General features: G+C 41.2%; 1 protein-coding gene across 2 annotated transcripts in view; it reads right to left on the bottom strand.

Annotated features, from left to right (window-relative positions):
- Window positions 1-2803: 2803 nt before the first annotated feature.
- The window catches only part of cep89 (centrosomal protein 89), a 132737-nt gene continuing 110508 nt past the window's right edge, over window positions 2804-25032 (bottom strand). For both annotated transcript variants that reach the window (XM_068049315.1, XM_068049316.1), the window contains 2 exons: window positions 11839-12008; window positions 2804-3987 (listed from right to left, as the gene is read on the bottom strand). In XM_068049315.1, coding sequence (XP_067905416.1) covers window positions 3546-3987; window positions 11839-12008 — 612 coding nt within the window. In that variant the 3' untranslated portion in view covers window positions 2804-3545. The remainder of the gene's footprint in view (window positions 3988-11838; window positions 12009-25032) is intronic.

Raw genomic sequence — 25032 nt, 5'->3', positions numbered from 1 at the left:
TCTATCTGGACTTCTAGAAGGCATTTGATAAGGTGCCGCACAAAAGGTTAATACACAAGGTAAGATCACATGGGGTTAGGGACAACTTATTAGCTTGGATGGAGGATTGGCTGACCAACAGAAAACAGAGAGTTGGGATAAATGGGTCTTTTTCTGGCTGGCAAGATGGAACTACATGGGGTGCCACAGGGTTTGGTCCTCGGGCCCCAACTATTTATAATCTATATTAATGACTTGGATGCAGGGATAGAAGGTACTATATCCAAATTTGCAGATGGCGCTAAAATAGGTGGAATAGTAAGTTGCAATATAGAAATAATTAATTTACAAATGGAAATGGATAGGTTAGGTGAATGGGCCAAAATCTGGCAGATGGACTTTAACGTGGATAAGTGTGAGGTTATCCATTTTGGTCGGAAGAATAAAAAGGCAAATTATCTAAATGGAGAGATACTTCAGAGTGCTTCGATGCAGAGGGATCTGGGTGTCCTCGTGCATGATTCGCTGAAATCTAGCATGCAGGTACAGCAGGTAATAAGCGAGGCAAATGGAATTTTGGCATTTATTGCTAAAGGAATAGAGTATAAAATTAGGGAGTATTGCATACAGTTTTGATCCCCTTACTTGAGGAGGGATGTAGTTGCACTGGCGGCAGTTCAGAGGAGGTTCAGTAGATTGATTCCAGAGATGAGGGATTTGTCTTATGAAGAGAGATTGAGCAGTTTAGGCCTTTACTCTCTAGACTTTAGAAGAATGAGAGGAGATCTAACCGAGGTATATAAGATGATTAAGGGGATTGACAAAGTAGACAGAGAGAGGATGTTTCCTCTTGTGGGGCAATCTAGAACGAGAGATCATAGTTTTAGCATAAGGGGTAGCAGATGTAAAACAGAGATGAGAAATTATTTCTCTCAAAGGGTCATGAGTCTGTGGAATTCACTATCACAGAATGCGGTGGATGCCGGCACATTGAGTAAATTTAAGGAGGGGATAGACAGATTTTTAATTAGTAATGGGTTGAAGGGTTATGGAGAACGGGCAGGAAAGTGGAGTTGAGGCCAAGATGAGATCAGCCATGATCGTATTGAATGGCGGAGCAGGCTCGAGGGGCTGAATTGCCTACTCCTGATTCTAGCTCTTATGTTCTTATGATCCAACTCTGATTTCAGGCAGGCACCACATATGTCTAAAAATAGCGAGGATCAATACATTTTTGTCCAAATGGGGTTGAAATCTACCACCATGCAGATTAGCTACAGGACCCCACGCCCAGAAACTGGTATACATTACACCCATTTTACACCTAAAAAAAATGGGAAAAGTGGATCTAATTTCTACCCCAGTGTGTTCAAATAATTTTTACTGAATGTGGTCCACGCCATGTGCCAAGAGGTCAGATCAAGCCCACCATGTAAACTGAGGTTGATACCCCAGTCTTTATTCGAGCCCTTTTCTACTTCTCAACTTTTCAGCTTTTGAAATACAGTGCTAAGAAAATGATCCATCAATTTAAACAGACGTAACAAGTACTTCATTGGCAACCAGCCAAAATAAAAGAGCCCTCAGCATAAAAGTTTAATAGCCCCTAAAATGCATTCTAGCACTTTGTCCACTGCAAGTGTTAGTCCAATTGTTAATCTATTACTCCCAAATCAAACTTAATTTTTTTGAATATTGGGTTTACATTACCTCATTGGGTCAGATAGCCAAACTCGTAAAAAAGTACTGTCAAATATAGGAAGCCAAACCCTCTTTAAAAAAAAAATACCAGTCAATACTGGCAAGCCAAACACACAAATAAGCAGCAAGTCTTGAAGTTGTTGCAGGCCTTAAAGGTTTGTGGAGGCATACAATATTCCTCCCTCTTCTAGGCATGTGCTGAGACTAAGGCAGCATACTCCACAAAATGTAAATCACCTGAACCTGGAGAAATGGGTGAATTCATCTGAGCTGAGGTTGGGGATAGAAGGCTATCAGCCCAAACCTTTATTCAGTTGCCATCGTTCGGCAGAGCTGGCGGGCAGCCATAAAGACGGGGCTAAAATGTGGCGAGTCGAAGAGACTTAGTAGTTGGCAGGAAAAAAGACAGAGGCACAAGGGGAGAGCCAACTGTGCAACAGCCCTGACAAACAAGTTTCTCTGCAGCACCTGTGGAAGAGCCTGTCACTCTAGAATTGGCCTTTATAGCCACTTCAGGCACTGCTTCACCAACCACTGACCACCTCCAGGCACGTATCCATTATCTCTCGAGATAAGGAGGCCAAAGAAGAAGAAGTTCTTAAGATACAGTTTTGCAAAATCTCTTGCGTGTGCAGTTACATGGATTATTAATTTGGAACCGAACACCATTTTTCTAGCAAATGTATTTATTTTGACAAAGAAAAGATAAACTAGAAATGTAAGCAAGTGTCACAAAAATCCCCCCATGAAGGTATTAATAGAGGATGTTGTGGAAATTATGCAAAAGGAGTTAACATTTCCAGGACATAATGCACAGATCTGCAAATGTTATTGTAAACTAAAGGGTTATTTTACCACAAAATATGCTTGATACTTTTAGCGCTTGCTTTTGCTACTGTTGTTCATCCATTATTTATATGCATAAATTTGATGGCCCATCTAAAGGAAATATTCACATCACATGCTTTGGCAAAATCAATGTCTACTAAAAGCAATTTAACTAAGTGGTCTTAATCAATAGTTTGTTGGATTTTATGAACTCGAGCAGATGCATAGATGTAAAGTTTCCAGCTTGGTTAGTGTTGAAGGGTACCACCTATCTGCTAATAAACAAACACTCTCATTTAATTTATTGTTTTTAATTAATTTAGGAGACATGTTAAATTTGAAGTACAAAATATTAACAGATATATTCTGCAATTTACTGACAATTCCCATTATACTCATTTGCCAGCAGTCCAGAGCAAGTTGGGAAACCTAACATTTCTAATAAATTGCTTCCATGCAACGGTGTAAAATTCCTGTCCCTGTAAAAAACAGCCCTACTGGTATAAATTCCAGTTGTTCCCACCCCACCCTCCTCCCGCCCCATCCTGGCAAACCTCAAAGTCCCAGTTTGCTGGAGAGTGTGTTTTTTTTGCTCATTATGTAATGTCCCTTAGCTGCCCACAACTCAATTCCATTTGTATTGTCTTTGCCAACCACCAAATTAAGGATAAAAATACTAATTATCTTCTTAAAAAAGCTGAAGTGACAATTTCATTTACATCTTTGTTGAGAAAACAAAGACACCTTATTAAAACAAATTTTAAAGGAGAACTGCATCTCTGATGAGGTGCAAGCAGCCAACAAATTTGGTGAAAATCTGGATAACTTTAAAGGTAGCAAAACATATTTAAGGATGGATACCATTATCACGTAAATAAAGCAGTGAAAGCACACAATTAAATGATTTTTTTCAAAAGCTTAATATGAAATAACTATAAATCATTTTTCATGTAAAACTTTTCTATTATAACAAGCATTTGAGAAGAAAACATGCATTTGTAGGAATGATAAATTTGAAAATGTCAATGACAATCATATTAAGAGTAGAAATCATGTTCATTTTTGTCACTTTCATCAGAGGAGGCAATTTGTTGTTGATCAGAGTCAGACTCAAACATCGGGCTTTTGACAGTTTCTGCTCTGGGCTTTTGCTTTTTTTGTTGAGTGATTGCGCAATCTCCACTTTCAGCCACACGATGAGGCAAACGCCTGTTATTGTCTGGCTGCAGGTAATTCTTATGTATCCTTCTATCTTCTACCCTTCTAGCGGAGGAGAGCATCACATCACAGTAGCTGAATGCTCTGAAGTCCGACCGATTGCTTGAATACCTGCGAGGGTTTTCTTCTATGTCCGATCGATCAAAGTTGACAGTGTCCCAGAGATTACTTTTATGTAAAGTGTCACGTAAAAGATCTTTTATCCGCCGATTTTCTCGTGTTGTTGATTCCCAAACAGTCTCCAGTTCAGATTCTACTTGCCTAAAAGAAACATTGAGTTAAATCTATTAGATTTACTGAACATTTACATTATCTGCATGTCAAGGAGTTAAATAATGTAAAGATTCCTTCAGTATGAATTCCTCATATTATCAGGATTCTGCAATTAGTCTGCTTTGGTACAAATGACCCAAGATGCTTGCTCAAAAACAAAGAGGAATTTAACGTCTACAAATGCTACAAAAAGCCTTTTAAGAAATATTTTAGAGAAAACTATTCAGAATGTTGCCGTGTTTTGTCTATAGTGTTATTATTGTTGCAAATATCAGCAGCAAGTTTCAGTTAATAGCCAGGAAGATTATGCTAAATAGGGGAGGGAATTGAAAAGTTAATACAGGAGGCAAAGAGAGGTTATAAGAAAAGATTAGCAGGCAGGATTAAATTAAACCCCAAAAGGAAATTGGATGGGCACTTGAAGGAAATAAAATTGCAGGGCCAAGGGGATCGAGCGGTGGAGTGGCACTGACGGGATTGCTCAATGGGCCAAATGGTCTCCTTCTATGCTGTAAAGGACTCTATGACTCTAATAACAGAATCCACGGTTGGGCACAAAATTACTCTAGTTAAAGAGTTCAACTGCAATGTAAAGCTACTCTACAGATTCCACAAGCAATAATAATTTATTATAAAAGCCAGTTGGTAAGCAATTTATTCAAGTATTCTGACAAAGAAAGTTCAAATCTGCACCATCTTTTAACTGGATAGCATTGTCTTTCATAGTGATGCCACACTGTTTATAATTCATCACTCTGTATTATTCTATAGGTTTAAACAGGGCCGTGTCAATGACATTAATTAAGTGGAATTTAGAAATATATTAGCTATTACGCACAGAAAAAACAATATGAATTGCTTTAATAAGAAATCAAAAAAGTGACAGTTCAATATTGATATAAACACTCAGGTTGTTGCAAAAGCACTAGTTTATTCCATCAGTTTCATTTTAAGGAGGCAGAAAAAAATAACAGCTACTGTTCCAGTATCTGTTCATTATCCTGGGACCCCTCTTGGAAAGTGCATGTATCCTAATATCAGGTGAAAATGAGCTCAGGCTTGGCTATGATATACCACAAGGTGCAAGTGCCCACCAAAACTGTGTCTTGACTGACACTCGTACAAGATACTGGATATTAGCACTACAGAACCACACTTAGCATGGAAACAAAGCAAAATTATTGCTAGGAAGGAAATGGCAAAGTGGAGATGTTGTGAGGGAGCAAGGTGGATGGAGAAGGGGCTGCCAATAAGGGAGCAGTGAATGAGAAATAAACTGATGTTGGAGAACTAGAGGCTGTGTATAGGATTATAGGCCTTGAGGATATTATGGAGGGAGTAAGGCAAAAGCTTTAGAAGGTCATTTCTCTAGGAGGTCTGCTGGTCTGCCAAAGTTATAACAGGAGATCAGAAAAACCCTGGCAGAAATTCCAGGTGCTAGTAACTAAAGTCTATCATAATTACAGTTTCTCATCCCTGGTATCATTCTGGTGAATTAATATTGTACAGTCTCTGGTTTCAGTACACTTTCTATAATGGGGTGCCCAAAATAACACACAGTACTCGAACTGTGGCCTAACCAATGTTTTCTTCAAATTTATTATTTCTTTGCTCTTGTATTCTATGTCCATAACTATAAAATCCAAAAACCTTTTGGCCATTAAGGTTTTATCTTATGGGATCCATGCCTTTATAGAGGCAGAGTACAAAAGCATGAAAATTATGGTGAACCTTTACAAATTACTATTTATGCCTCAACTGGAGTATTATGTCCAATTCTGTGTGTCACAAACCACTAAAGATGTTAAGGCCTTGGAGAGGGTGCAGAAGATATTTACCCAAATGATAGCATGCATGAGGTAGTTCAGTTATGTGGCAAGATTATTCACATTATTCATTAACAATTTGGATGATGGTATAGTAAGTCATATATCCAAAGTTGCTGATGATACAAAGTTAGGTGGCATTATAGACAGTTTAGATGATAGCATAAAATTGCAAAGAGATATTGACAGACTAGGTGAGTGGGCAAAACTGTGGCAGATGGATTTCAATGCGGGCATGTGTGAGGTTATCCATTTTGGACCAAAAAAGGATAGAGCAGGGTACTTTCTAAATGGGAAGAGGTTAAGTACAGTGGATGACCAAAGAGACTTGGGGGTTCAGGTGCACAGATCTTTAAAACGCCACAAGCAAGTGTAGAAAATAATCAAAAAGGCTAATGGAATGCTAGCCTTTATATCTAGAGGATTGGAGTATAAAGACAGAGGTTATCCTGCAGCTGTACAGAACCCTGATTAGACCCCACTTGGAGTACTGTGAGCAGTTCTGGGCACCACACCTTAGAAAGGATATATTGGCCTTGGAGGGAGTGCAACGTAGGTTTACAAGAATGATACCTGGACTACAGGAGTTAAGTTATGAGGCGAGATTACACAAATTAGGCCTGTTTTCACTAGAATTTAGAAGGTTAAGGGGTGATCTGATTGAAGTCTTCAAGATATTAACAGGAAAAGACAGGCTAGATAAAGATGAACTATTTCCACTGGTTGGAGATTCTAAAACTAGGGGGCATAGTCTAAAAATTAGGACCAGACCGTTCAGAAGAGATGTTAGGAAGCACTTCTTCACGCAAAGGGTGGTAGAGGTTTGGAACTCTCTCCCACAAACAGCAGCTGAAGTTGTTAATTTTAAATCTGAGCTAGACAGATTTTTGTTAAGCAAAGATATTAAGGGATATGGGCCAAAGGCAGGTATATGGAGTTAGGCTGCGGATCAGCCATGATCTCACTGAATGGCGGAACAGGCTGAGGGGCTGAATGGCCTATTCCTGCTCCTATGTTCCTAGATTAAAGAAGCAGGGATTGTTCTCCTTAGAGTGGAGAAGGTTAAGGGGAGATTTAATAGAGGTGTTTAAATTTATGAGGGATTTTGATACAGTAAGTAAGGTAAAACTGTTTTTACTGGCAGGTGGGTTGGTAACTGAGAATTTGAAGAATTAGCAAAAGAACCAGATGAGGAGAACGTGCTTTTTGCAGTGATTTATGATGATCTGGAATGTGCTGCCTGAAAGGTTGGTAGGTTGGTGGCAGCAGATTCAATAGTAATTTTCAAAGGAGACTGTCCACATTAAACTTGACAAATCTGCTAATGGGTAAAAACACAGGAAATCAGTGGGAGATGTACAAAGAATTTAATGCCTCTAAGGAGTATAAAGTGGTTCTGTATCACAAGAACTCTACTTGCCAATAAAAACCATGGGTGACTAAAGAGGCAAGAGACAACCTAAAAGAGCATACAAAAATGCTCGAAGTAGCACAGATCCTGGCAAATGGGAGAGAGACGAAACAGATGGCAAGAGCTACAAAAAAAGAGAATGAAAAGAAACCTGCAAGCTTTATACAAATCAAAACATTTTTAATTGTATTCGGAAAGAGGGTGGTCAGGAACAATATAGGCCCCTTGAAAACTGATAACGGTGATATTGTCAATGAAAATAAGGAAATGGCAGACACGTTGAATAATCACTTTGTGTCAGTATTTACAGTAGACAAGGTCAGCATGTCATACATCCCAAGGAAACTAATAGTGAATCCGGAACAGTGACTCACCAAAATTAACGTAAGCAAAGAAAAGTCATGAAAATAATGGCACTATTAAATGACCAACCCTAGGATGAGATGGTTTACATCCCAGGATTGTAAAGGAAGTAGGTGAGAACATTGCTGTGCCTTAACTATAATCTTCTGACATTCTCTCGATTTGGGAACTGTTCCTTTACATTGGCAAATTGTGCATGTTACTCCATTAATTTAAGAAAGGTGAGAGGGGGAAACCAGGGAATTATAGACCAGTTAGCCTAACATTTGTAGTCAGGAAATTACTAGAGTTTTAAATAAGTATAGTGACTGAACACCCTAAATTTTCAGCTGCTCAGAGACAGCCAGCATGGATCTTCAAAGGGTAGGTAATGCCGGACAAACCTGATTAAGTTTTTTGAAGAGGTGACAAAGTTTGTGGGCAGGGGAATGTCTATAGATGTGATTTATATGGACTTCCAGAAGGTGTTTGAGAAAGTCCCTCCTAAGAAACTATTAGCTAAAGTTGAAGGAATGTATTGCACATTATTGACCTGGTTAGGAAGCCAACCTAAACGGCGTAATTGGCAGGATGTGACTAGTGGTGTCCCATGAAGTTCTGTGTTGGGGCCGCAACTATACACCATATTAATTAACAACTAAGTCGATGGGATGGAAAACTGCATATCCTAATCTGTTGATGACACAAAGATAAACAGTTGTAAACAGTGCAGATAGAAGCACAAAATTACAAAGATATTGATATGTTAAGTGAATGGGTAGGACTCTGGCAAACTGGATATCAATGTAGGCAAATGAGAGGTACAGTACTTTCTAAATGGTGAAATACTAGCAGTAGATGTCTTGGGTGGGGGGGGGGGGGGGGGGGGGGTCCAGATACATATATTAAAATCTCATGTAAAGATATAGAAAATAATCAAAATGACTAATAGAATGTTGGCCTTTATATCTAGAGGACTAGAAAACAAGAGAGTAGAAATTATGGTACAGCCACTTGGAGAGCCAGCATGGATTTGTAAAATGCAGATTGCCCTTGACTAATCTAATTGAATTTTTTGATGACATAACAGAGAAGGTTGATGAAGCGAAAGCATTAGATGTTGTCTGCATGAATTTTAAGACAGTGTTCGATGAGCGAAGTACCACATAAAAGGCTAGTTAACAAAATTGAGGCTCATGCAACAGGAGGGTCAGGGTGAGCTTGGATAAAAAAATTGGCTTCGGGACAGAAAAAGACGAGTCATGGTAAATGGTTATTTTTCAGAATGGAGGATGGTAAACAGTGGTGTTCCCCAAATGTCAGTGCTAGGACCACTGTTTTTTTGATTTATATAATTGACTTGGATACAGGAACACAGAGTAAAATTTCAAAATTTGTTGATGATACCATATTTGGATATACTTGGCAAACAGTGAGGATGATACCAATCAACAGCAACAGGGCATAGCAGAATGGGCAGACAAGTGGCAGATGGATTTAATATAGAGAAGTACAAGGTGATGCATTTTGCCAGAAGGGATAGCGAGCAGCAATATAGACTAAATGGCACAGTTCTAAACAGTGTACAGGGACAGAGGGACCTGCGGATCCACATGCATAGATCTTTGAAGATGGCAGAGCATATTGAGAGAGTAGTTAGCAAAGCAGATGGTATCTTCGGCTTGGAGGAGATAGACAGATTTGTAATTAGTAAAGGGTTGAAGGGTTATGAAGAATGGGCAGGAAAGTGGAGTTGAAGCCGAGATGAGATCAGCCATGATCGTATTGAATGGCGGAGCAGGCTCGAGGGGCTGAATTGCCTACTCCTGCGACTAGTTCGTATGACCTTATGACCTTCTTGAGGTATTGATCACAAAAGTAGGAAAGTTATGCTGAACCTTTATAAAGCTCTGGTTAGGCCACGACTAGAGTATTGTGCCAGTTCTGGTCACCACACTTTAGGAAAGATGTGAAGATCCTTCAGAGGGTGCAGAGGAGAGTTACCAGAATGTTTCCAGGAATGGGAGATTTTAATTACAAGGATAGATTGGAGAAGCTGGAGTTGTTCTCCTTGGAGCAAAGGAGGCTGAGGGGAGATTTGATTGGGAGGGAAAGATTATGACTGGTTTAGATAAAGTAGACAAAAAGCTGTTCCCGTCAGCTGATGGTACAAGGACCATAGGACACAGATTTAAGCTTTTGGCAATAAATGCAGGATGTGGGGGGGGGGGTGGAAACATGAGGAGGAACTTTTTTATACAGTAAGTGGTAATGACCAGGCACTTGCTGCCTACGAGGGTGGTGGAAGTGGAGACGATGAATGATTTCAAAGGAAATTAGACGGACATGAAGGAAATAAACTTGCAGGGCTATGGGAATACAGCAGGGTATGGGACTGACTGCATTGCTCTACAGAGAACCTGCATGGACTTGATGGGCCAAATGGCTTCCTTCTGTTCCATAATGACTCTAGGTCTACAGAGCCCTGATTAGACCACACCTGGAGTACTGTGCGCAGTTCTGGGGATCACACCTCAGGAAAACTATCGTGGCCTTGGAGGGAGTGCAGTGTAGATTTACCAAAATGATACCTGGAATCCAAGGGTTAAATTGGGAGAGATTACACAAACTAGAGTTGCATTCCCTGGAATTTGGTTAAGGGGCAATTTGATTGAAGTTTAAGATTTTCAGGAGAACATTTAGGGTAGATAGGGAAACTATTTCTGCTGTTTGGGGAGTTTACGACTAAGGGGAAATAGTCTACAAATTACAGCCAGACCTTTCTGGGGTGAACTTAGGAAACACTTCTACACACAATGAGTGGTAGAAGTTTTAAACTCTCTTCTGCAAACAGAAATTGATGCTAGATCAGTTGTTAATTTTAAATCTGAGATTGATAGATGGTATTAAGGGATATGGGGCAAAGGAAGGTGTATGGAGTTAGATCAAAGATCAGCCATGATCTCATTAAATGGCAGAACAGGCTCAAGGGGATAAGTGGCCTACTCCTGTTCCAATGTTCTATTTGCACTCAGACTTCCAGGGAATTATATATTTAGCTACAGCTGACAGCTCACAATTGTATCTGCCAATTATATTTTAGTACTTAAATATGCAATATAGAAATATATAACCTAGCTTCACAGGAACACATGCTGTTCAAGGCATATAAATATTTTCCAGCCCACATTACTAATTAAGTATTTTTAATAATGTATATTGTTCTTATTAAAAATAAGAGCACTAGTAAGTTTGTACAGATTAAAATGGCCTAAATACTCAAAAATGTTCAGCAACTCCCGGCAAAGTGTTAAATATATATTTTAAAAATCGGTTATCCATTGTACTGTTATTAATTATTCATTTAATCCCTATAATTGGCTCTTCAGGCAGTGGTTGCTGCTTTAAACTACTAAATGGTTCAGTAACTACAGCAACCTGGCAGCTTGGATTCAGCTCTGGAAATATTTTAACCTATTATCTGATGAAGAGCTCTGAAGATGGTGATTAGGTCTGTTTCATTCCTCTCTCTCTCGTTCTGCAGATAATGGGGCTGCACTGCACAGCTGCCAATAGGATGCAAATCGCTGCTGACAAGTATCGCTGGAAACAGGATTGCATTCTTCTCACAATCACAACCTCTGTTATGCAAGGACGACTTCAGTTGTTAGTCTCAGCTCTCTCTTCAACATCCTAGTCACTGCCAAGATGTATTATATGAATGATGTTTGGTGGTTGTCTCTGTTCTTCCGCACTCTATCTCAAATGAGAGGATTAACTGACTATTTCATTGCGCACTGCTTCAATCAATATTATAGAGCTGACAACATTGAACAAACAGATAATTTTACTGCAACAGATTATTAAATCAAGGAAAAATTCACCATTGCAAGCAACAGTATAAAACTAGAGCCTGTATGTTAGATTATGGCTATTGCTTATCTTAGTTCACAAATTATATTTCTAACAATTAATCTATGTGGTGACAGCAGGAAGAAGAAAGCAGCAGCTACAAATCTTGAAACAGGTCCTGCAGTGGATTCTGCAGTCAAAAAGGGGGAAAAAATCATTAAAACCAAGATAACCGAATTTTGACTTCTGCCATTTGTTTATGCGTGTTTACGTCAAATGTAATGTGTTAAAAGTAAACCATCCAAAAAGGCACCAGATGAGCATAATGGAATACAAGAGCCTGCAGCTGTGCATCTTCCTATCTACCAGTCTGCTCTAATTGGCTTGTTTTGCCTATGACTGCTTTACCTTTGCTGTTCAAGCAGTCCATCAAGGATTTCCTGCTTGTCCTTCAGTAGCTGCTGGAGATGCCGTATTTCCCGCTGGTACTGAGCAGTCCTTCTGGCAAAATCCTCTTCTTGTTCCTTCATACGGTTGTTAATGTCGCCAAGCTTCACTGCAGCTTTTGTTTTGTATACCTGTGAGAGTTAATGGAATCATACAGTTATTATCATTTCACTGTTGTACAATAGGTACTTACTGCCAATACAATGATAAACTGCTGGCCTGTGGATTACCTGCAGAAAAACATTTTCCCAGTCTGAAATGAAAGCTTTTGAAGACGATGAAGGCATGATCAGGTACGCTTTGTTATTATCTGTATGTAAGGTTTATTTTAAATAAAATATTCACATGGGAGTGTGTAGCCAGCAGACAAAGGTTTCAATTGTAACTAAATCTAGTATCTTACTTTAAACTTATTTTCTTTAACCTTTTCAGGTTTAAACATTCTTGTTTTCCACAAACTGCTAAATAAAAGCATTTATGGTGGTGATGTGTTTGCCTTGCTGTATCTATAATACTATGGGTGATTTTTCTACATTATTTTAAAAAAATAGACAGAAGAGATCCATCAAAAATATGATTCTTTAAAAACAATGCAATGAAACAGCTGCTTTAGGCAAATTAAGGATTACTGATGGAAGGGTAATAAAACCATTAGGACTACAGATTAAAAATCAAAATATTTTAGTTTCATAACATCCTGATGGTTAAATCCACATTCTGTAGAATTCATGTTTCCTATCAAGTAAACATTAAATAAATGCTAAATATCACTTTTGAATAACCAACATGAAATTGTACAATATTCAAGCTCATGATAAATGCATCAGATTGATACAGCCTTTGAGATCTGTCTCCAACAAAGCTGCCTTCACATAAATGGGACCAATACTATACAATTTGTTATCTAGTGAGGTGCAGTCACCAAGCACGATCACAGACCGTAAACAAACAATTATGCATAGTTATGAAATAAGGCAGCCACATAAAAATAATTAGAAACATGGAAATATCATATTAACTTGTTTTGTATCTATTTTTGGCTCCTCTATTGTTAGCAAGCCTTGGTAAAGACATACTGGAACCAAGTTCCAAGTTGAGCTAAAATACATCAACCAGAAGGTCAAAAGGCTACATGCCAGTTTAACAGGTTTGCCTCAGTTGAGTTCAGCTAGTTCTCAATTCAGGCACTAGTTGGAGCACTACTTAGAAGGAAGAGATCTTTGAGAGGAAGGAAAGAAATTAAGATCAGCGTTTAGCTCACTCTGCTTGAATGGTGCCTCCTGACATCAACGAATAAAACAGTCAAAAATAATTTTATAACTCTAACTTAGTGCTGATGACAGTCCTCAAAGACAGTAAAAGAGTCATGACTTCATAAAAAAACACATTCAGTAGTCATATAGAATTTATATAGTGCCATTTCCAGTCCTTAGGATGATTCAGCGCTTCACAGCTAATGAAGTACATTTTTCAAGCACAATCACAGCTGTAATGTAAGAAAACACAGCAGTCAATATGTGTGTCGCAAAGTCCCATAAATAGCAATGAGATAAATGATTAGATAATATGTTTGGGGTGATACTGCATGAGGGATAAATGTTGCCAGATGAACAGGTTTGTTCAGTTGACAGAGTTCAAGTACTGAGAGCACCTTCAAATAGTGTCATGGTGATGCAAAAGACAGCACCTGCAACAGTACAGTACTCCCTCAACGCAGCTTTTTTGTTCAAGTCTCCAGAGTGGGGCTTGAACCCACAAAATTTCAACTCAAAGGCAAGAGTGCTACAACTGAGCCATAGGAACATAAGAATGTGCAGGATCAAAAAAGGCCTCTGTGGTGATTCTGTCCACCCTCAAAATTCAACAATAGAATACAATGTCACCTATAGATCTCAAATTATTTTCTCTCCAAATGCCTGCCCAACTATCTCTTACAATTACTACCAACCATAATCGTCTCCCCTGCCAGTCCATTCCAAACAATGGAGCCAACTTGCTAATGCTCCTCCTGTCCCCACAAAAATCAGTTCCTCTCCCCCAGATGCCCAATCCTCTGTGGCCCTCCCACTTTACTTACCTGCAGCAGCTGGGATCTATTTTGCAGCTGCCAAAAGTACTAACAACTCACCAGCGAAACTCAAGTGAGGTCCGAACATGAAAATGGGTCAGGGCCTCTGACCACTTCCATCAGGCAGGCAGTGGGTTTGCTCTGCCTGCCTCCCGCCCAATGGAAGAGGTCACTTCAAAATTCAATCCCAATATGTGTGAACCAGCCATACTTTTTTTTTTGTGTTCCATTCCAAGTCCTCTTGTTGTCACCAGCGTAAACAGCTTCTCAAGGCTCAATTTGTTGATATCTTTAAGGATCTTGAATGCTTAAAGATACCGTCACAATCACCTCTTCTAATATGCAAGTAAATTCAACTTCTCAGGTGTCTGATGCCAGATGTCAACTGAGTAACCCTTTGCTGCTGCTATTTCAGTGCCAATGACTTGGATGTAGGAATAGAAGGTACTATAGACAAATTTGCAGATGACACTAAAATAGGTGGGAAAGTAAGTTGCAATAAAGAAATAAAAAATTTACAAATGGATATGATAGATTAGATAAATGGGCCAAAGTTTGGCAGATGGATTTTAACCTGGATAAGTGTGAAGTTATCCAATTATCTAAATGGAGAGAAACTTCAGAGTGCTTCGGTGCAGAGGGATCTGGGTGTCCTCGTGCAAGAATCGCAGAAAACTAGTTTGCAGGTACAGCAGGTGATAAGGAAGGCAAATGGAATTTTGACATTTATTGCTAAAGGAATAGAGTATAAAAGTAGGGAAGTGTTGCTGCAACTGTACAAGGCATTTGTGAGACCGCACCTGCAGTATTGCATACAGTTTTGATCCCCTTACTTGAGAAAGGATGTAGTTGCATTGGAAGCAGTTCAGAGGAGGTTCACTAGATTGAATGCAGAGATGGGGGGGGGGGGGGGGGCTTGTCTTATGAAGAGAGATTGAGCAGTTTAGGCATTTACTCTGGAATTTAGAAGAATGAGAGGAGATCTAAATTGAGGTATATAAGATGATTAAGGGGATTGACAAAGTAGGCAGAGAGGGGAAGTTTTCTCTTGTGGGGCAATCTAGAACGAGAAGTCATAGTTTTATGATAAGGGGTAGCAGATGTAAAACAGAGATGAGGAGAAATTACTTCTCTCAAAGGGTCGTGAATCTGTGGAATTCACTAACCCAGAGTGCAGTGGATGCTGGGACATTGGGTAAATTCGAGGAGATAGACAGATTTTTAATTAGTAATGGGTTGAAGGGTTATGGAGAACGGGCAGGTAAGTGGAGTTGATGAGATCAGCCATGATCGTATTGAATGGCGAAGCAGGCTCGAGGGGCTGAATTGCCTACTCTTCTTATGTTCTAAGACAGCCTTCCTGTAATATGATGACTGGAACTACAAACAGTATTCAGAATGGGGATGAACCAATGGTTTGGATGGGTTCAATAATACATTCTGCAGTTTATGTTCTCAACCAGTACATTAGACAACTCAAAATCCTCTTCAACTTAGCAACTGCTGCTGCACGGTGTAGATGGTTGCAACAATCTGTTCAACACTTCCACATCCCTTTCTTATGCTGTGCCCTGTTGAACAACATCATTTGGTTTACAGTTCCAATGTTTAGTACCTTCCCTAATTTCATCACTTTACACTTGCTAACATTGAATTTAATTTGCCATTTCCTAATCTAGTCAGATCATTCTGCACCTAATCGACCTGGGCTTGATTGTTTGCAGTGTCACTCTCCACATTTTGGCGTCATCACAAATTGACACTTTTGTCGTCATCTCCATTTAAAAATCAGAGAATGGTTATTGCACCTAAGGAGGCCATTTGGCCCACTGTGTCTGTGCTGGCTCTCTGCAAGACCAATTTAGCTCGTCCCACTCCCTGCCCTTCCTTCCATATCCTTGCAATTTTTCTTCCTGTTCAGATAATAATCCAAATCCCTTTTGAAAGCCACAATTGAATCTGCCTCCATCACAGTCTCAGGTAGTGCATTCCAGATCCTAAGCACTCACTGCATAAAAAGGTTTTTCTCACATTGGCAAAAGAACCAAAGACAATCACCTTAAATCGGTGTGATCAGATTCCAGACCTTTTGCCAATGGGAACAGTTTCTCTTTATCTACTCGGTCCGGACCCCTCAATTTTGTACACCTCCATCAAATCTCCTCTTCTCGAGGGAACACAACCCCAGCTTCTCCAATCTATCCACGTAACGAAAGTCACTAATCCCTGGAACCATTCTCGTAAATCTTTTTTGCATTCTAAAGCCTTTACATCCTTCCTAAAGAGCCGTGCCCAGAAATGGACACAATACTCCAATTGAGGCCGAACCAGTGTTTGATAAAAGGTTGATCATAAAATCTTTGCTTTTGTACTCTATGCCTCTATTTATAAAACCCAGGACCCTAGATGCCTTTTTACCAATTTCTCAACCTGCTCAGTCATCTTCAATGATTTGTGCAAATATAGCCTCAAGTCTCTCGGTTCTTGAACCCTTTCTTCTCGTTCTTCCTACCAAAATGCACTTCACACTTCTCTGCATTAAATTCCATCTGCCACATGTCCGCCCATTCAACCAGCCTAAGTCCTCTTGAAGTTCATCACTAACCTCCTCACGATATTTCCAAGATTTGTATCATCTGCAAGTTTGGATATTGTGCCCTGTACACCCAAGTCTAAGTCATTAATATAGATCAAGAAAAGAGGCAGTCCTAATAGCAACCTCTGGGGAACCCCACAGTATACCTTCCTCCAGTCCACAAAACAACTGTTCATCATTGCTCAGTTTCCTGTCACTCAGCCAACTTCACATCCATGCCGCCACTGTCCCTTTTATTCCATGGGCTTCAACTTTGCTGCCAAGCCTATTATGTGGCACTTTATCAAACACCTTTTGGAAGAACTTATATAGACCACATCAACCGCATTACCCTGACCAACTCCCTCTGTTACTTCATCAAAAAACTCAATCAAATTAGTTAAACACAATTTGCCTTTAACAAATCCATTATGGCTTTCCTTAATTAATCTACACTTGTCCAAGCAACTGTTAATTTTGTCCTGGATTATCGTTTCTTAAAGCTTCCCCGCCACGGAGGACTGGCCTGTAGTTGCTGGGTTTTCCTTACATCCTTTTTTGAACAAGGGTGTAACAAATACAATTTTCAAATCCTCTGGCTCCATCCCTCTAAGGAGGATTGGAAGATTTTGGCCAGTGCCTCTGCAATTTCCACTCTTACTTCCTTCAGCCCTCTGAGATGCATCCTATCTGGTCCTGGTGACTTATCAATTTTAAGTACAGCCAGCCCTTCTAATACCTCCTACTTAGCAATTTTTAGCCCATCCAGTATCACAACTACCTCCTCATTCATTATTCCACATCATTGCTATGCAGCACAAATTGCAATGCTCTTAGCAATGATTCTTGGAGTTCCAAACTAGTTTCTCAGCACTATCCTGAAGCAGCTCCATGCAAAACAACCCTTCAATTCCTTTCCTGCAATGGTACTGTATTAGCAGCCTTGTTCACGCCGAAATAAACAATGACTATGGAGTTCCCTGTACCCATAATCATTAATGATTTAGACGTGAATATAGGAGGTATGATCAGTAAGTTCACAGATGATACAAAAATTGGTGGTGTCGTAAATAGTGAGGAGGAAAGCCTTAGATTACAGGACGATATAGATGGGCTGGTAAGATGGGCGGAGCAGTGGCAAATGGAATTTAATTCTGAGAAGTTTGAGGTGATGCATTTTGGGAGGATTAACAAAGCAAGGGAATGTACAATTGGTGGTAGGACCCTAGGAAGTACAGAGGATCAGAGGGACCTTGGTGAACTTGTTCATAGATCATTGAAGGCAGCAGCACAGGTTGATAAGGTGGTTAGGAAGGCATATGGGATACTTGCCTTTATTAGCCAAGGCATAGAAGAGCAGGGAGGTTATGATGGAGCTGTATAAAATGCTAGTTAGGCCACAGCTGGAGTACTGTGTACAGTTCTGGTCGCCACACTATAGGAAGGATGTGATTGCACTGGAGAAGGTGCAGAGGAGATTCAGCAGGATGTTGCCTGGGCTGGAGCATTTCAGCTATGAAGAGAGACTGAAAAGGCTAGGGTTGTTTTCTTTAGAACAGAGAAGGCTGAGGGGAGACCTGATAGAGGTATACAAAATTATGAGGGGCATAGACAGGGTGGATAGGAAGAATTTTTTTTCCTTAGCAGAGCTGTCAATGACCAGGGGACATAGATTTAAGTAAAGGAGCAGGAGGTTTAGAGGGGATTTGAGGAAACATTTTTTCACCCAGAGGGTGGTTGCAATTTGGAACACACTGCCTGAAGGGGTGGTAGAGGCAGGAACCCTCACAACATTTAAGAAATATTTAGATGAGCACTTGAAATGCCATAGCATACAAGGCTACGGACCAAGTGCTAGAAAATGGGATTAGAATAGATAGGTGCTTGATGGCTGGCATAGACACGATGGGCCGAAGGGCCTGTTTCTGTGCTGTATAACTCTTTGACTCTATGACATAAACACCAACAGAGCAAATAGAAAAAGGAGGTTTGTGTAGCCATACATGTCAGGGCCTCTTCGGAGACAGAATAAATTCTTCTACTTAAACATCTGCAGTATGAAAAAAAATCCAAGCTAACCTGCTGGCTAGTGCTTCGTGATTAAAAATGATTTCAGCCAATTATAAAGGGACGGAGCTGATTTTGCCTGACAAGTTGCCAATCAAAGCTGCAGAGGGAAACATGCAACAAGCTAGGTTGAAACAAAGTACTCATGCTCGACCTGAGGGCTAAACCTCGAGCCCAAATGTAGGCGATCATTAAGGCCACTGCTTTATAAAGAGCCATAGAATTCCATGGCTTACTTTGGCTCACAGGAAACGGTCGCAGCTGGACCCAGGACACCCGCATTGTAAGGATCAGAGCTGCGGCAATACCTGAGTCACCATACATTTCAGACCAGGAAGGTGTGGGCTCGTCTCTGTAACAGTAACAATTGCATATATTTGGACTTCAAGCCATTCATCATCGGCTCACAAGATCTCACAAACTAGCCAAAGGTCTGTCGCACCTGATTGGACTAATGTTTTCATTCCAGTCCAGTAAAATGTAGGTGTTCTAAAACGAATGTTTGCATGGGGTCTGCACAAGACAAATACTGCTCCTGTTACACTTGAAGCTCATGTCAAAAAGCATTAATTCCAATTTGTATAAATACTTAAGTATTCACTAAATGGGCAAAACCTTTTTTCTAACTTAGATATAATGCTGGTCGGAATTGCCCAATGGCAAAGCCACTTGAAGGTTACATTTCAGTACCTTTGGTTGTATGAATAAAACAAAGCAACCGATTCTCTACCAAAGAAGTACCATAAAAGTAACCATATTTACATTTGTAAAACTATCCGTGATTCAACAATTTAAGCTGTTTTTTTACTAGCCATCGACATGAACTGAAAGTTATACTATGCTGGCATCAATTTAGCATAATCATCAGAATAAGAATCAAGCTGCAGAAAGCCATTTGAAAGCATGTGGGTTTTATGGAAGTATTTCTAAACATAAATAAATAGTAATATAGTCTATTTCTAATTTAACAACTTTTGTTTAATGTGGCCCACATCAAGTGCCAGAATATCAGATCAAGTCCACCATATAAAATTAGTTTGACACCCCTGCTCTATGAAGAGATAGAAAGGATACTAGAGAACAGAAAAGTTGTTTTAATAGGTGACTTTAATTAACCTCATACAATTTAGGAATCCCTAAGTGGTTTTGAGTCACAGCTGGTAAATGTGCTTCATAACTATGTACATCATTGACCTGAATGGAAAAGAAAATCAGGGCAGGTGTAAAACGGGCTACCGATTCACTGTAACCGGTTTCTTATCCGGCCACAAAAGTTACAATCACAACCACATATCCAACCAATACAGTATTGAATTACAGGCAAAATAGTATAAGTGAGAGAAAGTCATAATCAAGTGCGTTCGTCTTGAGTACTGTATCCAGTTCTGATGATCGAGGCACAATGCAGATATTCAAGTGTTGGAGGCAATGTGAAGAACAGCCACAAGACTGATCCACCCACTGTAAGAGATTCACATCATCAAGAAAGACTGTAGATACCTAGGCTGAGAAATTTGATCATGCTGCACCAGTTTTCTGGGTGCTAAATGGCCTCCCAAGCCTCCAATATTGCAGGCAGAAAGTGTGCTTATTTCAAGCCGGAAGGGCGCTGCCTGCCATATTGGTCGGGCATTTTCATAGGCAACCAAAGTGCAATTATGGAAAACACTGAAGTCCTGATACAAATTAGGATCCTGCACTTCTTGGAGGGTCCTTTTCTAATTTTGGTATGTCCCAGCATCTGACTCGCCATGTGCTAAAATCGCCCAGCAACTGGTGACACTAAGATAGGAAGGACACTTCAGCAGTGTTATTTAAAGGGATCATACAGCACTTAGCTAGTTGTTGGTTTATCATTTCAGGCCGTTTGTTTTCTCAGTACAGATAGCTCACTTTGACGGTAGAAGATTTTGCTGGTGTTGCACTGCTGTTGGGTGCTTTATTAGCATTCATGGGCGCTCTAAAAATCTGCCTAAGGGGCTGGAAAAGGAGGGCAGCAAGGAAGGCAGCAGAAAGGAGGAGCAGCTGCTACAAGAGGGAGGAGAATGGCATTATGCAGGAAGCCTTAACCACAGTGGGTGTTCAGGAAGTACTTCTCCTACATTAACTTTACTGAGGAGCAATGTATGAGTTAACTTTGCTTCGCCAAGGATGCTATGTCACCTGCTGCAGCCACAACTTGAGCCTAGAACCAGGGCATGGACAGCACTGCCTGTGCCTGTCAAGGTCACAGTGGACTTAACTTTTATGACACAGGCTGCAGAAAGTGACATCAGCAACAATTCCCAGTTTGCAGTATCAGAGAGGTCACTGATGCTCTCTCTACACCAAGAGGAATACCTACATCTCACTACGCATCAATAGAGCAAAGCAAGATGAGAGAGCGCTAGGCCATCTACATGTCAGGCTTCCCCAGGCTGCAAGATGCCACAGACTGCACCCACAAACCTGTGCCAGCTTGCCATCTGGAGCCCGATCCAGGCTCCAATCTCTGACAACAATTATGTGAACGGCGCTGCGAAACTAGCAGTGGCCCACATTTGGGAGTCCTCGTCATCAATGGACTCTTTATACTTCACCAGCATTACTGAAATGAGGCTCAATTTTTGGAAATTTTTGTGCCTCACTAATCAGGTATGTTGTGGGGGGAGGCGGGAGGAACAACGGGGAATGAGAAAACTACAACCCCGCATACCCAAATGGTCAGTCCAATTTCTAGAGCAAAGAGTGATCAACACTTGGAACAGACTTCTGGATGGATCGGAATGCTGGATAGAGGTGAAAACTCTGGAATCATTTAAAAACCAATTGATGCTTCAGTGGGGAAACTTTAGGACCATTGTGGATGGATGAATTAAGATTGACCAAAAAGCCTTCCTCATCCTCATGGGCGGCACAGTGACGCAGTGGTTAGTACCACAGCCTCACAGCTCCAGCGACCCGGGTTCAGTTCTGGGTACTGCCAGTGTGGAGTTTGCAAGTTCTCCCTGTGACCATGTGGGTTTCCGCCGGGTGCTCTGGTTTCCTCCCACAGCCAAAGACTTGCAGGTTGATAAGTAAATTGGCCATTGTAAATTGCCCCTAGTGTAGGTAGGTAGTTGGAGAATGGTAGGGAATATGGGATTAATGTAGGATTAGTATAAATAGGTGGTTGTTGGTCAGCAGACTCGGTGGGCCGAAGGGCCTGTTTCAGTGCTGTATCTCTCTATGACTCTAACCTCTATCTGTAATTGTCTTGGGATCTCAGTCAGAAAGCCATAAAGATGGATAATCGGTGGAGTTGAGGTACACTGAATCAACAGATTAGGGGGTGCTCTGAAGTTTTGTTCAAAAATGTATTTCGGGCAGAGTATTAGAATTAGAATATTACAGCGCAGTACAGGCCCTTCGGCCCTCGATGATGCGCCGACCTGTGAAACCATCTGACCTACACTATTCCATTTTCATCCATATGTCTATCCAATGACCACTTAAATGCCCTTAAAGTTGGCGGGTCTACTACTGTTGCAGGCAGGGCGTTCCACGCCCCTACTACTCTCTGAGTAAAGAAACTACCTCTAACATCTGTCCTATATCTATCACCCCTCAACTTAAAGCTATGCCCCCTCGTGTTTGCCATCACCATCCGAGGAAAAAGACTCTCACTATCCACCCTATCTAACCCTCTGATTATCTTATATGTCTCTATTAAGTCACCTCTCCTCCTCTTTCTCTCCAACGAAAACAACCTCAAGTCCCTCAGCCTTTCCTCGTAAGACCTTCCCTCCATACCAGGCAACATCCTAGTAAATCTCCTCTGCACCCTTTCCAAAGCTTCCACATCCTTCCTATAATGCGGTGACCAGAACTGCACGCAATACTCCAGGTGCGGTCTCACCAGAGTTTTGTACAACTGCAGCATGACCTCGTGGCTCCGAAACTCGATCCCCCTACTAATAAAAGCTAACACACCATATGCCTTCTTAACAGCCCTATTAACCTGGGTAGCAACTTTCAGGGATTTATGTACCTGGACACCAAGATCTCTCTGTTCATCTACACTACCAAGAACCTTCCCATTAGCCCAGTACTCTGCATTCCTGTTACTCCTTCCAAAGTGAATCACCTCACACTTTTCCGCATTAAACTCCATTTGCCATCTCTCAGCCCAGCTCTGCAGCCTATCTATGTCCCTCTGTACCCTACAACATCCTTCGGCACTATCCACAACTCCACCGACCTTCGTGTCATCCGCAAATTTACTAACCCACCCTTCTACACCCTCTTCCAGGTCATTTATAAAAATGACAAACAGCAGTGGCCCCAAAACAGATCCTTGCGGTACACCACTAGTAACTAAACTCCAGGATGAACATTTGCCATCAAAAACCACCCTCTGTCTTCTTTCAGCTAGCCAATTTCTGATCCAAAGCTCTAAATCACCTTCAACCCCATACTTCCGTATTTTCTGCAATAGCCTACCGTGGGGAACCTTATCAAATCCATATACACCACATCCACTGCTTTACCCTCATCCACCTGTTTGGTCACCTTCTCGAAAAACTCAATAAGGTTTGTGAGGCACGACCTACCCTTCACAAAACCGTGCTGACTATCGCTAATGAACTTATTCTTTTCAAAATGATTATAAATCCTGTCTCTTATAACCTTTTCCAACATTTTACCCACAACCCAAGTACGGCTCATAGGTCTATAATTACCAGGGCTGTCTCTACTCCCCTTCTTGAACAAGGGGACAACGTTTGCTATCCTCCAGTCTTCCGGCACTATTCCTGTCGACAATGACGACATAAAGATCAAGGACAAAGGCTCTGCAATCTCCTCCCTGGCTTCCCAGAGAATCCTAGGATAAATCCCATCTGGCCCAGGGGACTTATCTATTTTCACACTTTCCAAAATTGCTAACACCTCCTCGTGAACCTCAATCCCATCTAGCCTAGTAGTCTGAATCTCAGTATTCTCCTCGACAACATTTTCTTTCTCTACTGTAAATACTGATGCAAAATATTCATTTAACGCTTCCCCTATCTCCTCCTATTCCACACACAACTTCCCACTACTATCCTTGATTGGCCCTAATCTAACCCTGGTCATTCTTTTATTCCTGATATACCTATAGAAAGCCTTAGGGTTTTCCCTGATCCTATCCGCCAATGATTTCTCGTGTCCTCTCCTTGCTCTTCTTAGCTCTCCCTTTAGATCCTTCCTGGCTAGCTTGTAACTCTCAAGCGCCCTAACTGAGCCTTCACGTCTCATCCTAACATAAGCTGCCTTCTTCCTCTTGACAAGCGCTTCAACTTCTTTAGTAAAACACGGCTCCCTCGCTCGACAACTTCCTCCCTGCCTCACAGGTACATACTTATCAAGGACACGCAGTAGCTGCTCCTTGAATAAGCTCCACATTTCGATTGTGCCCATCCCCTGCAGTTTCCTTCCCCATCCTACGCATCCCAAATCTTGCCTAATCGCATCATAATTTCCTTTCCCCCAGCTATAATTCTTGCCCTGCGGTATATACCTGTCCCTGCCCATCGCTAAGGTAAACCTAACCGAATTGTGATCACTATCACCAAAGTGCTCACCTACATCTAAATCTAACACCTGGCTGGATTCATTACCCAGTACCAAATCCAATGTGGCATCGCCCCTGGTTGGCCTGTCTACATACTGTGTCAGAAAACCCTCCTGCACACACTGGACAAAAACTGACCCATCTAAAGTACTCGAACTATAGTATTTCCAGTCAATATTTGGAAAGTTAAAGTCCCCCATAACAACTACCCTGTTACTCTCGCCCCTGTCGAGAATCATCTTCGCTATCCTTTCCTCCACATCTCTGGAACTATTCGGAGGTCTATAGAAGACTCCCAACAGGGTGACCTCCCCTCTCCTGTTTCTAACCTCGGCCCATACTACCTCAGTAGACGAGTCCTCAAACGTCATTTCTGCCGCTGTAATACTCTCCTTGATTAACAATGCCACACCCCCCCCTCTTTTACCATCTTCTCTGTTCTTACTGAAACATCTAAATCCCGGAACCTGCAACATCCATTCCTGCCCCTGCTCTACCCATGTCTCCGAAATGGCCACTACATCGAGATCCCAGGTACCAACCCATGCTGCAAGCTCTCCCACCTTATTCCGGATGCTCCTGGCGTTGAAGTAGACACACTTTAAACCAAGTTCTTGCTTGCCAGTGCCCTCTTGCGTCCTTGTAACCTTATCCCTGACCTCACTACTCTCAACATCCTGTACACTGGAACTACAATTTAGGTTCCCATTCCCCTGCTGAATTAGTTTAAACTCCCCCGAAGAGCACTAGCAAATCTCCCCCCCAGGATATTGGTACCCCTCTGGTTCAGGTGAAGACCAGCCTGTTTGTCGAGGTCCCACCTACCCCAGAAAGAGCCCCAATTATCCAGGAAACCAAAACCCTCCCTCCTAC

The sequence above is a fragment of the Heterodontus francisci genome, chromosome 17 (genome assembly GCF_036365525.1).
Source record: "Heterodontus francisci isolate sHetFra1 chromosome 17, sHetFra1.hap1, whole genome shotgun sequence".
NCBI classification, from domain to species: domain Eukaryota; kingdom Metazoa; phylum Chordata; class Chondrichthyes; order Heterodontiformes; family Heterodontidae; genus Heterodontus; species Heterodontus francisci.
This window is presented reverse-complemented; position numbering and strand designations above follow the sequence as displayed.